Genomic DNA, 15,841 nt, shown 5'->3' with positions numbered 1-15,841 from the left:
TTCAAGTAGCGAAATGTAACTAGCCGTGCCCGTAACGCACAGCTGCGGTTTTTGCGGAATTTGGCACTTTCACTTCTCGCCACTTTCGTAACCCACAGGCTTCCGGTTCTCCGTCTTATCGCTACAAAGGAGGTCCCTTTTTAGCGCTTCTGGCCTCCCGTGCCCGTCAATCAAACTGCAGGCACACCTTTGACCTCGACCCTAAAGCCGGACTTGTCGGGGTTCCCTTTTTTTTTTAAAAAACCCAGGAAACCCCGTAGCAACGCGTTATCGTCCAATCATTGGCGCCCTTGGAACGTGTTTTCTATTGTTTTCTAGGAACCAGATGCATTGACATGTTTGATTGGTTAATCCCCGCCCACAGTACACGCCCACAGGTTACCTGCTTATATGCACCTGGGCAGACACGCGGTCGGCCTCACTCTTTTGTTTGCGTAGCCTACTGCCCGCAGCACAGGTCAACGTTGCAATGGAGAGGCTTATTTTTCAATTGTTGGCTCACATGCTCGCGGTGGTCCAGCGCATGAATACCGCCTTGTCGCGTCGGACGTCTGCTATCGAGGAGTACCGAGAACGTGTGGCCGGAACGCTGACCAGCAGCAGAAGACGTTCTGTAAGGGCAACCATGGCGGCCAAGAAACGCTGGCAAGCTCTGGCAGAGGTCCGGTTCCCCAGACAGTTCTGGGTGGACGAACGATCCTCTGACTGGTGGGAGAATTTTGTGTGGACTCGCTGGGATGATGACCACTGGATTGCCAACTTCAGGATGTCGAGGGGGACATTTTTTGAACTAGTGGAGGCTCTACGTGGCCGCATGGAGAGGCAAGTCACTGGCATGCGGCGCCCCGTTCCAGTTGAAAAAAGGGTGGCTGCCGCATTGTGGTACTTGGCCACCCCTCAGTACTTCCGGACAGTAGCCCAGCAATTCGGACTCGGAGTCACTACGGTTGGCGATATCCTTAAGGAGTTCTGCCTCGCCATGGAGGCGGAATTGTTCAGCAAAGTCGTGTGCCTCGGAGACCGGCTTGGAGCGGTGAGTGTCATTCTATCTCCTTTGCCCCTTAATTTTTTTTTTCTTGTTTGACAGGTCAGCAACGAAGACGCGATACACCCCATGCTGACATGCAATGGCTTATATTCTTTTCTTTCCCTTATTCCAGAGTATGGACGGGTTTGCAAGGCTTGGATTCCCGCATTGTTTTGCGGCCGTCGATGGAAGCCACATCCCTATCCGTGCCCCCGGGGGAAGCATAAAAGAGTACGGGAACAGGAAGGACTTTTGCTCTGTTCTCCTGCAAGGGACAGTGGACTTCTCCGGCCGGTTTATCGATGCCGAGGTTGGGTGGAGTGGCAGGAGGCATGATGCCCTTGTTTTCAGGGAATCCAACCTCAGGAAAGCCATGGACGAAGGGGTCTTTGTTCCAGGAAACCCCACCGCCACCATTGAGGGCGTGCGTGTGCCGGCGTTGGTCCTCGGGGACGGAGCCTACCCATTACGACGCTGGCTCATGACTCCCTACAAGCGGCCAAGGACGGACGTGCAGAGCCACTACAACCTCAGTCACTCCCGGGCAAGGAATGTAGTGGAGCGTGCCTTTGGACGTTTGAAGTCACGGTTCCGTTGTTTAATGTCACGACTCCATGTACATATTGACAATGTGACTCCGCTGATAATCGCATGTGTGATTTTGCACAACATATGCGAGGACAAGGGACATAACATCCCCTTCCCTGAGGACGAACCTGAACCTGTAGTCCTTCAGGATACACAGGACATCCCTGAAGCAAGGAGAAAAAGGATATATGCTGAGGGGTGCAAGGTTCGGGACGCCATAGCCACCCACATCTACAGAAACAGGAGGCGTGTTTAATTGTTTTTCCTACTCTGTTGTTGAATAAAGTTTTGTGTTCTTTGTTTAACCTTGTCTTGTGCTGTTTGTGTACTTTGCCAGCAAAAAAACGGGGATTCTCTGGTCCAAAAGCACTTTGACAGCCCTAAATGCTAACTCCCCACTGAAATTGACAAACACAATACGGAAGCGCTGAATGGGGAAAGTTCGGGGAGGCGGGTAGCCAGGAAATATTGGCGACCCCTGTCAAACCGGAGGATCAATCCACTTATGTTCCAAGTAATAATTTTATTGGTGGGCAGCTTTGATACATTTAAAAAAGGGGTGGTCGATCGGAGCAACGCACGTTCGTTCCCTAACCGTCATTCCGAAGATGCCGAAGCCACGGAAGGGCTCCTTCTGGCAGCGCGCCGAGGCTGAGGCACTTCTGGAGCTTGTGCTCCAATCTAAAAGTGTTGGCCGCCTTATGGCCAGCACCCACTGCCACACCAAGGGTGCTTACCTGGTGTTGGCTTCAAAGCTGAGGGAGAGGGGCTACGTCCGGACCTGGGAGCAGGTCCGGACAAAATTTAAGCGACTTAAGCTGGACTTCCTAAACAGTCTGGAACAGTGGGGGGGGGATCCCGCAGCCAAGTGGGAGAACGGTCTTCCACGACCAGATGGTTAAAATATGGGAGAAGGCTGGGAAGCCCCCCCTGGACATGAGGAGGCATATGGGTGAGTGCTGCCCTCGTTGTGTTTTGCCCTTAAACATGCATGGAATGACTAGCTGCCTCTTTCCCCTACTGTCCCCAATGAAATTCGAGAAAGTATTTAGATGCTGTCAACCCCCTCTGACTTAGCCCTCCAGTACTGTAGAACCACTTTGGTGTTTTACCCTTAAACATGCATGGAATTACTAGCTGCCTCTTTGCCCTACTGTCCCCAATGAAATTCGAGAAAGTATTTAGATGCTGTCAACCCCCTCTGACTTAGCCAGCCATTACTGTAGAACCACTTTGGTTATGCGCTTAGACTCTAACTGTGGTGTGTCCACCAGCTGTGTTTCATCTCTGGTTTGTGTGCTTTTACTTATGATTTGTCTTTTTCTTTGCCCAGCCACACAATCACCATCCAAGCTGGCAACAGAACCTGAGCGTGAGGAGGGGGAGGAAGAGGGACCTTCCACCTCGGGACAGGCTGCAGGTGAGAGTTTTATGTCTGTGAGGGAGACCCATGTGTGTGTACCCCCATGGAGCCATATGGGAGCCTGATGTGATGCTTCCTTTTGGAGTGTGATCAAATTCTTTGTTTGATTTCTATAGCTGAAACTGTGGAGGCAAGGCTGCGTGCCATGGAGGCCAGAGTTACTTCCCTGGAGGCTCAAGTGGCAGAGCTGAAAGGGGAGATTGAGCAGCAAAGGCAACAGAGGGAGGCGGAAGAACGTAGGTTATGTTCCCCACTGCCCAACTCTTCTCACACTGTGGCTAAGGCCACTTAAAAGTGTATGCATGTAAACTAAAGAAATTTGAAAATATGTGTGGCACTAATGTGTACTTTTTCTCCCTCCCCACACAGTTAAGAAGAAGGAGGATGAGGAACTCTTCCGCCACAAAGTCCGGGGGTCCGTGGGAAGGTTGAGCAGGAGAGTGAGGGAGATGGAAGGGGCTGGGCAGGGGAGCAGTGGGACCTGAGTTTTGTTTCCTGTTTGTGTTTTGGGGTAGGGGTTGGGGGGGGGGCTCCAAGTTTCATTCCCTAATGTTTTTCCCCTGTTAAATATATACTTTTGTTAAAAAAAAAATTGGTTTTCCAGGGGGGTGGGGGGTGGTGGTGCTGGTGGGGCTCCAAGTTTCATTCCCTAATGTTTTTCCCCTGTTAAAATGTTTTTTAAAATAAAATGTTATTGCAAATTTTATTACAAGACTCCAGTGTGACTTCTTAAACTCGCACATATTTCACCCCACACCACACTCCTAAAACTCCTTGAACTAACACCCCTCCAACCTCCAACCCACACAGCAGTACCACAATATACACAATCACTAGAGAGGCCGCTTTCGGCCTTGCAGATTCTACAGTAGGGTACACAGAGACAGAGTCAAAAATATAAACTTTATTCAACAAACAACAAAACACAGATAACATGAAATAGAAAAACTGGGCCAAACTAGGAGGGGGAGTACTTGTCTGCTGGTTTTATTTTTCTCTTTCCGAGAATAGTCCTCCTTCTTGTTTGGGTGGAGGCATTCTGAGAGGGAGTCGGTGGGGTGGGTGCTGGAAGTGGTGGTGTTGGTGTGGGTGGTGGGGGGGGTGGGGGCGATTTGTGGAGGGTAGCCCCTTTCCATGACCGCTACAGCCCTCTCCATCAGTCTCCTTATCAGTCGCAACTCCTCCACGCCTTCGCGTAGGATTTGGTTTGTCTCTCTAAGGATTGCCCTCAATTTTCTCCCCTCCTGGGCAATGAGTGTGAGCATGGCTTGGTCAGCGGCCGCGGCACGCCGTGACTCCTCCTGGCAGTGCTCAAGGAGCCTCTCTCCCACGCTTGTCAAGACGGAGACGCGCCTCAGCCTGCCGCGTTCCCTCGTAAGCCTCTCCTCTGCTGGGAGCGCACCTCTAGGTGGTGGGCTGCCTGGAGCCAGGGGTGGTTCCTCCTCCTCATCTGAAAGAACCTCTGTTGGCAAAAAATGAGAAACAAAACTGTTAGTAACATCAATAAAGTCAAAACACACCATGGTGGCCATGGTGTTCTTTTTTGGCCCCGTGTTTTCCTGCCAAGAATTTAAACAATCCCCGGGGAGCACATGGTTATTGTTTGTTTGCCCATGGTGTGCTTTTACTTTTGCCTACTTTCACAGCAGGACTCTCAACAATTAAAAGGGAGCACATGGTTAGTGCCTAGCGACATTGTCCTGCAGCTATGGCTCGAAAGGAACAGGTCATGCACACTAACCATCTTGAATCTGTATCCGCCTGCGCCGGACAGGAGGTCCAAGCACCCCAGGCTGTTCCTCCTCCTGTGTTCCGGGTATGAAATCTGCAAAAAAAGGGAAAAAAACAGATCTAGGACCAAAGGGTGGCAAAGCCAGCTTCAAAGCCTACACCAGCAACGCAGAGGGACTCTCTTCTTTCTCTTAGCAGTGCTGCTGCCCTGCACAAACAGAAAAGCACAAAGCAGTTAAAACAGGCCCCCCCCCTATTTTTACTAATACTTACCAATGTTAGTTGATGCCCCCGAATCACTATCCACGTCAGGTGGTGCTGGAGACTCGAGGGGCCCCGTCCCTGGCAACTGTGTCTCTGTGGACAAGAGCAGAAAATAGTGAAAAATGAGCAAGCATACACCATGAACCACAAAGCAAGCTCCCAAAGTAGTGAGCCAAAGTACTGCAGAAGGCCTATGGGCGAGGCATGCAGCGAATATTTTGGGGCTGTTGGTTAAACATGACCGTTTCAAATACTAACCACATCAAGCACTCCACAGCCTACCATCTTATAAAATCTTTTAAAAATTAAAATTAAATTATGAAATCAAAACCGTTTCAAATAGTAACCACAGCAAGCACTCCACAGCCTACCATCTTATAAAATCTTTTAAAAATTAAAATTAAATTATGAAATCAAAACCGTTTCAAATAGTAACCACAGCAAGGACTCCACAGCCTACCATCTTATAAAATCTTTTAAAAATTAAAATTAAATTATAAAATTAAAACCGTTTCAAATAGTAACCATAGCAAGCACTCCACAGCCTACCATCTTATGCGTTGCAACGAACGCACGATAAAACGATGCCCAAACGTCAGAACACACATTTGCTCAAAAGGAAATATAAAATAAAAAGAAAATTACTTACCGGAGGCAAGGGGCGTTTGCTCAGGATCCTCCTCTGGCTCCCCAGGAACGATGGCGATCAGGTCCAGCGTTACCGATTCCACGGCTCGTTGCTGGACGGGGGGTGGAGGGCGAAAGCTGGACGAGGTGCCCTCGCCGGGATCCTCCTCAGCGGGTGGTTCCTCGACCGGGGCAGCCGGCTTCCGAACCACCTTAAGGCTCCTCCCGACGCGCTTCGGCCTGCCGGATCCTTCCCCGTCTCCGTACAGCGGGCGCTGCTCCTCAAAGTAGGGGCAGGTCACCTTTTCGTTGCCGGAACCCTTATTATGATTCACGGCACGCATGTACTCCGCCCTCAGTGTTTTGGTTTTGGACCGGCATTCAAGGCCGGTCCTGTTGTGGCCCAGGGCACGCATCCTAATGGCCACTTGCTCGAATACCTCCCTATTCCTGTGCGAGGACTGGAAGGCGTCCTGGATTTTCTCTTCCGAGAAAATCGCGAGCAGGTCCCTGATCTCCGCGTCCCTCCAAGTTGGTCCACGGCCGGTTGCAGGGACGGACGACGCTTGCGATGAAGATTCCATGGTGCCTTCGCTAGTAGCTGAGCAAAATGGTGGTGCGAGGTGCAGGGTGCAACGGATCATATACCTTCCCGCACACAAAGACCAAGGGACTAGCCGGCTCCTGATTGGTGGAGGGCAGCAGGGGACACGCACATTGGCCACATTAGGTCACATGTCACGTTCAAAACTCCTCGCGCGGGAACAGGATCTGCTCCTAATGGCCAGATTGGCGCCCTTGTTGTTTGACTTCTCGCATGCGCTGATTAGTTTACACGCGAGAAGAGCAGTTTGAACATGCAGCGGGAGCCATTTTAGGAAAATGTCCGCCATTACACAAACGCATGCCGGTGTTCAACCGAGAGCAAGTGCGGCAGTACTCGGCAGTTCCCCAATAATATTCACCAGCCACAGCATAAATCAACCAAACATGACATGTTACTGGCGTACGTTCGTTGGCACGCTCAGAGGAATGTTTTTTAAAATGAACGGGGGACGGCGACTCCGCTTGCCGGAGGTCTAGCCGCCAATGGAAGGGGTTGTCCGCACCCAAGCACAACCAAGCACCGGGAACCACACAAAGACCCACTACACATAAGCCGCCCCTCATGATATCACCTCGAATCATGTCTATTGAACCCCTCTAAGCTAAGCAGGAGACTGCGAGCGGCGAACGTTCGTTGGCATGCTCAGAGGAAAATTTTTTAAAATGAACGGGGGACGGCAACTCCGCTTGCCGGAGGTCAAGCCGCCAATGGAAGGGGTTGTCCGCACCCAAGCACAACCAAGCACCGGGAACCACACAAAGACCCACTACACATAAGCCGCCCCTCATGATATCACCTCGAATCATGTCTATTGAACCCCTCTAAGCTAAGCAGGAGACTGCGAGCGGCGAACGTTCGTTGGCACGCTCAGAGGAAAATTTTTTAAAATGAACGGGGGACGGCGACTCCGCTTGCCGGAGGTCTAGCCGCCAATGGAAGGGGTTGTCCGCACCCAAGCACAACCAAGCACCGGGAACCACACAAAGACCCACTACACATAAGCCGCCCCTCATGATATCACCTCGAATCATGTCTATTGAACCCCTCTAAGCTAAGCAGGAGACTGCGAGCGGCGAACGTTCGTTGGCACGCTCAGAGGAAAATTTTTTAAAATGCTCCCTGTACGTTGACTCCGCTAGGACTGGCCGATGGTAGACGGGGTTTTAAGCTTTGGGCAAATTTTGGGAACGTGACGGTGTGTGCCACTGTGCTTGTGAAAAACTCTTGTGGTGTCCGGGCAGAATTTCCGAAAGTGATCGTGCTTGAAAGCCAGTCGCTGTCCCGTTGCCTCGTAGATCCCCGCTCGCTCGGAGAAAAAAAAAATGGCGGACAGTTCGCCGGAAGTTTGGAGGACAGGCTCGGGAGGAGGGACTTTGAAGAACCCGCAACAATGGTAACGCACAGGTCTTTAGCGCTACTGTTGCAGATTGGTTGCAGGAGTGTATCGCTATCCGGAGGGTGAATCCAGTTTTCTGGATTCCCCTAAAAGCGCTACAACGAAGCGCTTTTGGCGGGTCGGTTTCAGGATTGTTGCAGATTGTTAACGACGTCGTGCGTTATGGCAAATTAGTAGCGTTTTCAATCAGCAACCATTGTGCTATTTTTAAGCCGTGGGAAATGCCCCTCAGTATTTTCCTGTGCTGTGGCTATTTGTTCTCATCCTTTATATAGCTGTTATTTCAAGAGGGCCTATGTATTTTATTTTATTACATTTTTATACTGTTGTCCCTTGCAGCTTGGAACCTTAGGACAGTATGATCCCAGGTGGTGACATAATGGACCAAAGCACAGAAGCAGCATCCAGGACGGAGAAGACAAAGGGGGCCTAGTGACCACAGCCATGAATCTAGTGATGAATACATTGATGGTGAACATCCCATCTTGGAATGAGTTACTACCTTTTGGCAAAGGTGAACCAAGGGGTGACAGTGTGATGTAAAATCTATGACTACCAAGTATCTCCCAAATGCTATCAGTTTGTGACCTGGGATGAGCTGGTGGGCAATACCCGAGGTATCCTACTGTATTCCTCAATGTGGTGAAAGGGTGAACAGCCCTCAGGCCAGTAACAGAGGCATGGCGAAGGACATGGCAAAAAGAATAATTGATTGTATTCTGATTTGTCTGATTTTTATGCCAATAAAGGTTATTGTTGTTGTTGTTGTAACCCACAATATCATTAACTGGTAGATGATGTAGCTCCAGCAGAAGGTGGAGGGGCTGAAAGATTTAGTCCAGACCATGATCCAGCACCTGCCAGAACATCCTGGGGAACTACCACAGCAGTAGCCCAGAGCCTGGAGTACAGCTGGAGAGACCTTTGACAGTAAACCAGGTAGATGGTCAACTAGTGGGAGAGGGAGTTACCTTGGGACAATTTGTGTACCTGCTCATGGTATTCCAGCTCATTGGGATTCCAAGGGTCTTTATGAGCCTGATCTCCTCTTTAAGGGGATGCTGGTTATTTGGATGATGTTTTGATTTATTCAGAGACATTGGGAGATAATGGGCAATTGGTGTGAGAGGTCCTGAGGCACTTGAAGGACAGCCAGGTATTTGCAAAACTATCTAAGTAGGAGTTTCATTGGAAACAGCAGGAATTCCTAGGTACTGAATTCCTAGGTACTGACTCTGGCCAGGGTCCAGGATGTGTTGCCGTAGGCACCCCCCAAACAAGGAGACAGTTGCAGAGTTTCCTTGGATTTGCAAATGTCTACAGAGATTGCCTGACCAACTTATTTTCTCAAATGAAGTTTGCTTATTGGGAACAATTGGAGATTTTCATAGAAACTGATATGTTAATAGACAGGTCATTTGTGTGTGTGTGTCTGCTGGTGCCTAAATAAAAGAGAATAAAGTTAAAAATGATCCATAAAGAGATAAAACCTCTTGGCAGATTAGTTGGCTTCACTGGAAGAAAAGTTGAGATAAATTATTGCATTTCCTTCCCCCAGAGAACTCTGGGAAATTTCTCATTTGTCCCAATCCCTTTTTCAGCATGCTCCAACTGTGCAGAATAAATTTCATCTGTAATATCTTTACTTAAAAGCTTTTTTGCTGAATATAATAATAATTTCTGCTACTGTCATGACAGTAGACCACATATCCAAATCACATATCTTGATCACCCACTGTGCTCATTTTCTGTTGAGTAATGACTTTTGTGCTTTATAATGAACATTTTTTTCACTTTCCCCCCAAAGCTGGAAGGTTTTAATCATTGTCATGAGCTTATGAAACTAGGACAAATTGATTCCATCTCAGTGTACAGGTTTTAACACAAATACCAGTTAATGTCTGTCTCCATTTAGTCTATATGGCTCAACATCAATGATTTGCTTAGCTGGATATGTGTGTTTTTTCAGTGTAAGATAATATTTATCTTAAAGATGATATCACTGTGTTTATTTTAACTTATTATTCATCATATTCCTTTTTTACCTATGTAGGGAATGCACCTGTCTCTAGTGATTATACTTATGGCTAGGAAGAAAGTTTGTTGCAGGTATATGGACATGGAAAATAGCTGCAGCAGTCAAAGCTTGAGACAATTATACCCTGATGTGCTCACTAGTGATGAGAGCTTTGCCCTTGCAACCCCAGTTGGATGGGTGGGGTTCCCCTTTGATATTCCTCCCCTAAAATGGAGTCCTTGGCAGAGGACTATCAAAAGTGATCTGTGACTCACAAAAATTCATGTTGCAATAAATGTTCTGAGACACTAAGCTGCCCCTGAACATTTGCTTTATTTTGCAAAGTGGACTAATGGCTATACCTTTGTAGACATATTCCCCATTGATTCTAAGTTTTGCAAAAGTACATTTGCAGCTTGATAATAAATACAGATATATTACAGATGCTGTGTCTATTCAAATATGACTGCATGGAGAGAAGATATTATACTTTCCCAGAATGCTCTTGAACTTGAATGGATATCTCCTGAGAGAAAATGATTACCGGTTGCTGTAGACCAAATAGTTTTTGCATATTAAAGAACATTCTGTAATTCCATTCCTTTTAAAGTCATAAAGGTAACAACTTATTTAACATGACTTTATCTTTTTAATTTCAAGGTGTTATTAGAATAATAAAATTGGGGTCTGATGTGTTGGGAGCAGTCTACCTTACTTAATAGTTATCTGGAATGCTTTTGTTGCATTGCAGGGGAAGGGGGGAGAGAAAATTACATTGATGGAAAACATTGGTTTGGTTTCAAGAGGTTTTTTTTTTAAATGTGTCTAATGAAATATCCAGGTACCTTAAACAGTTCTGGTTCAGTCTCCTCTTTCACATGCTATTTCTATAGCTAAGTGGTTTTTTGAGGGATGAGGTGGGACATAATTCAGTTATCCCCCATCTAGTACTATTCAGAAGTATGTTGACTGACAACCTCATCTGTTACAAGAAGTAAACTGGGAAGTTAAAGTAGTTCTACAACAAACTAAACTAAGACACTGTCTCAGACATTGAAGGATCTGAGCCACAGTTGCCCCTGAGGCACTGGCAATGTCACTGGGGCTTGGCTTAGCTTTCTTCTAGCCTCCAGTGGGCCACTACAGCAATGGCCTACCAGGAAATTTCCCAGTCAGTTCAATGGCCACTCCCCCACTCCATCTGTTCTTGGCAAAACAGAAAGCCTTAATTGCTTTGCCTTCTGACTTCAGCTTTCTGAGGATGCAGTAATGATTTCAAGGGTCAGATAAATGGATTAAACCAAGCAGTCTTGTACTCTGAATTCTTATTCCTGTCAGTAGGAGTGGTGGGCTATGTCAGGAAAAGCTTTGACTTCTCATCTAAGATTTTGTGCATGCATATTAACACTACACCACTAGATTAGGCTTGCAAGATCCCCTTGGTCACTGATAGAGAATGGTTGGTAAGAATCTGGTGCTAGATACAGATTAAGAAGCTCCTGGGGACTTGGGAGTGGAGCCTGGAGAGGACAAGGACCTCGGTGAGGTACAATGCTATAGAGTCCACCCTCCAAAGCATTCATTTTCTCTAGGGGAACTCATCTCAGTAGTCTAGAGCTCAGCTGTAATTCCAAGGGATCCTTAAATCCACCTGGAGGCTGGCATGCCTCCACTAAACCAGTTAGTTTATTTCTATTGCTTATATATAATCCAAATTTCTCTAACAAAACACAAGGTGCAATATGTAGGTAATTTCCTGTCCAATCACTGGTCATATTAACAGTGCAATCCTATGCAGAGTTACTCCAGTCTAAACCCACTGGTATTAGGATTGAGCAGCAAATCTAATATGGCTCCCAATAGGAATGGGCATGAACTGAACCACAAAGCAAAATTAATGAGAAATGTTGCCCTTTTTGTGATTTGGGAAACAAAGCCTGTGATAGCTACCTCACAGAAATGCTGATTCTGGGAATTTAAGCAGATTTTAAGTGGCTGGGGAGAAGGGATTGTGTTGGTGCTCAGCTCTTGTGGCCCTTTCTTGCATACCTAGGGAGATACCAATCACCATTTTGATGTCAGCATGGCAAATCTCTCCATGCTAGACTGGCCATGGATTATGGAGGGGTTTTTTTTTTTGGGGGGGGCATCATCTGGACATGGAATTGTGGTAACTGTAAGTAGGCAGATAGTGAATTTCCTGCATTCTGCAGGAGGTTGGACTAGATGACCCTGGTGTCAAAGGCAGACAGACTCACAATCAGGCTTCTGTATTAATAGAAAGCTTTATTGGAAGTAGTTCTGAGCACTCTAACATCTGAAGTCCAGACTTATCAATACAGTGAAGGCAAGCAGTTATCAATGCATTTCTCCCGCCCAAATGTCCCTACTTTCCCAGGGAGGATTTATCCCCCCCCCCACCAGGTGCCATCCTGGGCTTCCTGCCAGACCGTCTCTGGCTAGGGTGTCCTTGGTGCAATTGGCGCCCTTCTTTGTAGATAACACGGCACAGAGCAACATTTGCAACTAAGTGTCACAGCAGGGGAGAATGAGGTGTGAAATGGCTCAGGGTCATCAAAAGTGTTACAGAGGTACATAGAGTTACTACAGAGTCATAAAAGGCACAAGGAGTTTACACACACACACAAAGATGGAAACTCTCTGGTCAATCTTCAAATGTGGCAGAGATCAAAGGGCTGATCCTGACACCTGGATATGCCTTCCAACTCTATGATTCTATGATTCTAAGTCCACAGTCATGAATTTCCATGAACTTTTATGACAGTTCATGGGGTCCATACCAGTTCCTGACCACAGCATGAAAATAGGGCTTAAAGGGACTCTGAGACCCTTTAAACCTCTGCTTTCTCTTTCAGCAGAAAGTTGTAAAAACAGGAGTGCTCCTCTTGCTCAGCTGTTTTGGGATTACTTGTGCAGGCCAGGGACCACATGGGTTCAAAATGTTCCAGGGGTGGCAGCATAGACAAGGCACAGGAAATGGTCTGTCCATGAAGCATGCCCAACCATATCTCCAGGCTATCGTGGCCTTCTTCCCTGATGGCATCACCTCTCTCACCCTATGTCCCTGGAGTGAGCCCAGCTGCTGCAGTGCTGCCATGGCATCACCTCAGCTGGCTACCCCTTCTCCACTGCCAGTGTTTTCCTCTGCCAGCCACCTGGGTCAGTTCCCAATAGGAAGTCTAGAGGGCATTCTCAGAGGGAAAGTGGGTGAGTGCCAGGCTCTCCTGGATCACTGGACAAAGGACGGAGACTTCCCCTGTTGAAATGGTGCCTGACTCTAGACAAGCTGTTCCTGATTTCTCAGTTTTATTTTGGCAATTTGGTGTAGTGGTTAGGAGTGCAGACTTCTAATCTGGCATGCCGGGTTCGATTCTGCACTCCCCACAAGCAGCCAGCTGGGTGACCTTGGCCTTGCCATGGCACTGATAAAGCTATTCTGACCGAGCAGTAATATCAGGGCTCTCTCAGCCTCACCCATCTCACAGGGTGTCTGTTGTGGGGAGAGGAAAGGGAAGGCGACTGTAAGCTGCTTTGAGACTCCTTCGGCATATAAGAACCAACTACTTCTTCTTCTTCTTCTTCTTCTTCTTCTTCTTCTTCTTCTTCTTCTTCTTTCCCTTTAAACGAAATAGGACTGCACCAATAAACACAAAACAGCTCAGTGCTTCCACGGCTCTGTTTTTTTCCCGTTTTAAAAAAAAAAAACAATTAAAATGGACTGCAGTCCTTATAATGTGATTTGGTGGGCCCACAGACCATGAACTGAAACTGTTCATTAGAGAGTGAACTGGTTTGTTTCATGGTTCAGTTCATGCTTGGTCGCTAATCACAAACTGAACCACATTTTTATGGTTCATACCCATCCCTACTTCAGATTATGCCCTGACTAGACTATGGTCTGCTACCACTGAATGTTCCCTACATAAATAATTTTTGCCCTTATTCTGACATTCATGGTAGTTCAAAATTAGATAAAATGTCTGCAGCATTAATATTTATCCATTTTCCCTCCAAGATAAATAGGAGAAACCTGAATGAATCAGCCGGCCCCCTTCCCAAATAGCTAACTTTAATATCATGATGTTCATTGCTACAAGGCAAATAGGAACTCTTGGTATGTGTTCATTTCAAAATGAATTGATAACACTCTGAATCGGTTGTTAATCTAATAATGTCCTTGTATAATTAGATGTTATAAATGCAAATTGTTGATTGGACATATTGTTAAGGGATTAAAATAAATGAAGTAGGCAATGCATAATAATTTTGTGTGTGGAGTCAAAAGACTATAATGTGATGGACACTTTTAAAAAAATGTTTTATTTCCTTTGAAAGGCTTAAGCATTCATGGAATCTATAGCTCTTTGCCCTGTGCATTGAAGATGAAGGCTATCACCTGATAACCCATTCACAAATAGTCAGCTCATACAGGCAAACATATCCCTTGATGTCTCCACAGCGCATCCTTCTTCAGATAACATAAATGCCATGCACCAGGGGATCTGAAAGTCTATATTTCCATCTGATGACCTGCCCAGAGCTTTTCCCTGGTGACACCTTCTCTATGGACATTCCAACTTAATCCTATACTTACACCTGACCTTTCATCTGCATTGATGACTTCTAAGGAAGACCATTTTTTGCTTGGACCTTTGATGATTGTTTAATATGTCATTGTATGTTTAGCTTCCTGTTTCATTTCCATCATATCTTTTCAAATTATGTTATGAACCATCTAGAATGCTGAAGCTGAACATTTAAATATTTTAATACAAACTAATATAAAGAACCCATGATGTCAGAACACTGGCCCATTTGTAATTTTTTGTTGTTGTTAGGATACACTGCAAATTTGCCTCTCCCTCCATTATTTAATTCATAAAAACAGCCATAATACTAAATTCAGCCGACCATAGGTAAAGGTAAAGGTATCCCCTGTGCAAGCACTGGGTCATGTCTGACCCTTGGGGTGACACCCTCTAGCGTTTTCATGGCAGACTCAATACGGGGTGGTTTGCCAGTGCCTTCCCCTGTCATTACCGTTTACCCCCAGCAAGCTGGGTACTCATTTTACCGACCTCAGAAGGATGGAAGGCTGAGTCAACCTTGAGCCGGCTGCTGGGATTGAACTCCCAGCCTCATGGGCAGAGCTTTCAGACTGCATGTCTGCTGCTTTACCACTCTGCTCCACAAGAGGCTCTTTACCAGCCGACCATAGGTATGGTTAATTATAGCCTAAGGAAAATGAGAATGATGGATCAGTCCTCACATCATCCAATCTATCCTTCAGAGATCATATGCACTATTTTCACAGATAAATTATAAAGGGAGAAGAGGGTAACTCTGAAATTCCAGGAAGGGGGGGGGGACTCTGCTCCATACAATTTTCTATTTTAACAAAACAGAGACAACACTCTAACAGTGGAGCCAGAGTTGAATGTCAGAACAGCTGAACTGCATTCATCTTCCATTCACGTGGATAGCTGTGTTGGTCTGAAGCAGTACAACAAAATTTGAATCCAGTGGCACTTTTAGGGCCAACAAAAAATTATTCAAGGTATGAGCTTTTGTGTGTAATTGGACTCATATTTTGTCGTTTGGCTCATATTTTGTTGCATTTACCTTTATGTGCTTCAGTGAGCTATGCATAACATTTGATGTTCAGTCATAAATTTTATTTTATTTTACAAGATCTGGCCGCAACACTGTATCTCTTTGGCTATGCTTACCTTGAGAGGTTGCATTTTCTGAAGGAGCCCAATATTAACTTTGCTTTTCTTGATCCTCTTGATTGAACTGAACGATAATTGAAATGGCACAGTGTTACGAGGCACTTTCCCTTTTGTCTCTAATTGGTGATGCTGGGGGGGGGGGAGGCATACAAACATGCAAACATTCTCAGAATGCCAGAATATAAAAAATAAGTTAACGGAAGCTTTAAAAAAATACTTAATGATTTAGCAATTTTTGGAAATCTTAAAATGTCACCATAAAGCAGCTGTGTTCCACTGAAATTCAACCATATAATAGCCAAGCTGAAACGTCAAGAATCTTGACTACATAGGGGCTACTTTTGTGACCCGAGCCTCAATGGAAAGGGAGGCATCAAAGGTCACTCCCAAATTCCTGGTGCAGGTGTT

General features: G+C 46.3%; 1 protein-coding gene across 1 annotated transcript; it reads left to right on the top strand.

Moving 5' to 3' along the window:
- Nucleotides 1-2,846: 2,846 nt before the first annotated feature.
- On the top strand, nt 2,847-3,523 carry LOC143823046 (uncharacterized). Its single transcript, XM_077308845.1, has 3 exons — nt 2,847-3,035; nt 3,155-3,274; nt 3,408-3,523. Exons 1-3 carry the CDS (start codon nt 2,855-2,857, stop codon nt 3,521-3,523), a joined length of 417 nt encoding a protein of 138 aa, XP_077164960.1. The 5' UTR covers nt 2,847-2,854.
- Nucleotides 3,524-15,841: the final 12,318 nt, after the last annotated feature.

The sequence above is a fragment of the Paroedura picta genome, chromosome 13 (genome assembly GCF_049243985.1).
Source record: "Paroedura picta isolate Pp20150507F chromosome 13, Ppicta_v3.0, whole genome shotgun sequence".
Lineage (NCBI taxonomy): Eukaryota > Metazoa > Chordata > Lepidosauria > Squamata > Gekkonidae > Paroedura > Paroedura picta.
The sequence above is the reverse complement of the archived record's forward strand: the minus strand, read 5'-3'. Positions and strand labels throughout refer to the sequence as shown.

What these genes read in the sequence shown, in the direction of transcription:
- LOC143823046 (XM_077308845.1), top strand. Translation starts at nt 2,855, where the DNA reads ATGCGCTTAGACTCTAACTGTGGTGTGTCCACCAGCTGTGTTTCATCT. An exon ending in CACCTCGGGACAGGCTGCAG is followed by an intron (nt 3,036 to 3,154) that starts GTGAGAGTTTTA and finishes TGATTTCTATAG; the next exon opens with CTGAAACTGTGGAGGCAAGG. An exon ending in ACAGAGGGAGGCGGAAGAAC is followed by an intron (nt 3,275 to 3,407) that starts GTAGGTTATGTT and finishes CTCCCCACACAG; the next exon opens with TTAAGAAGAAGGAGGATGAG.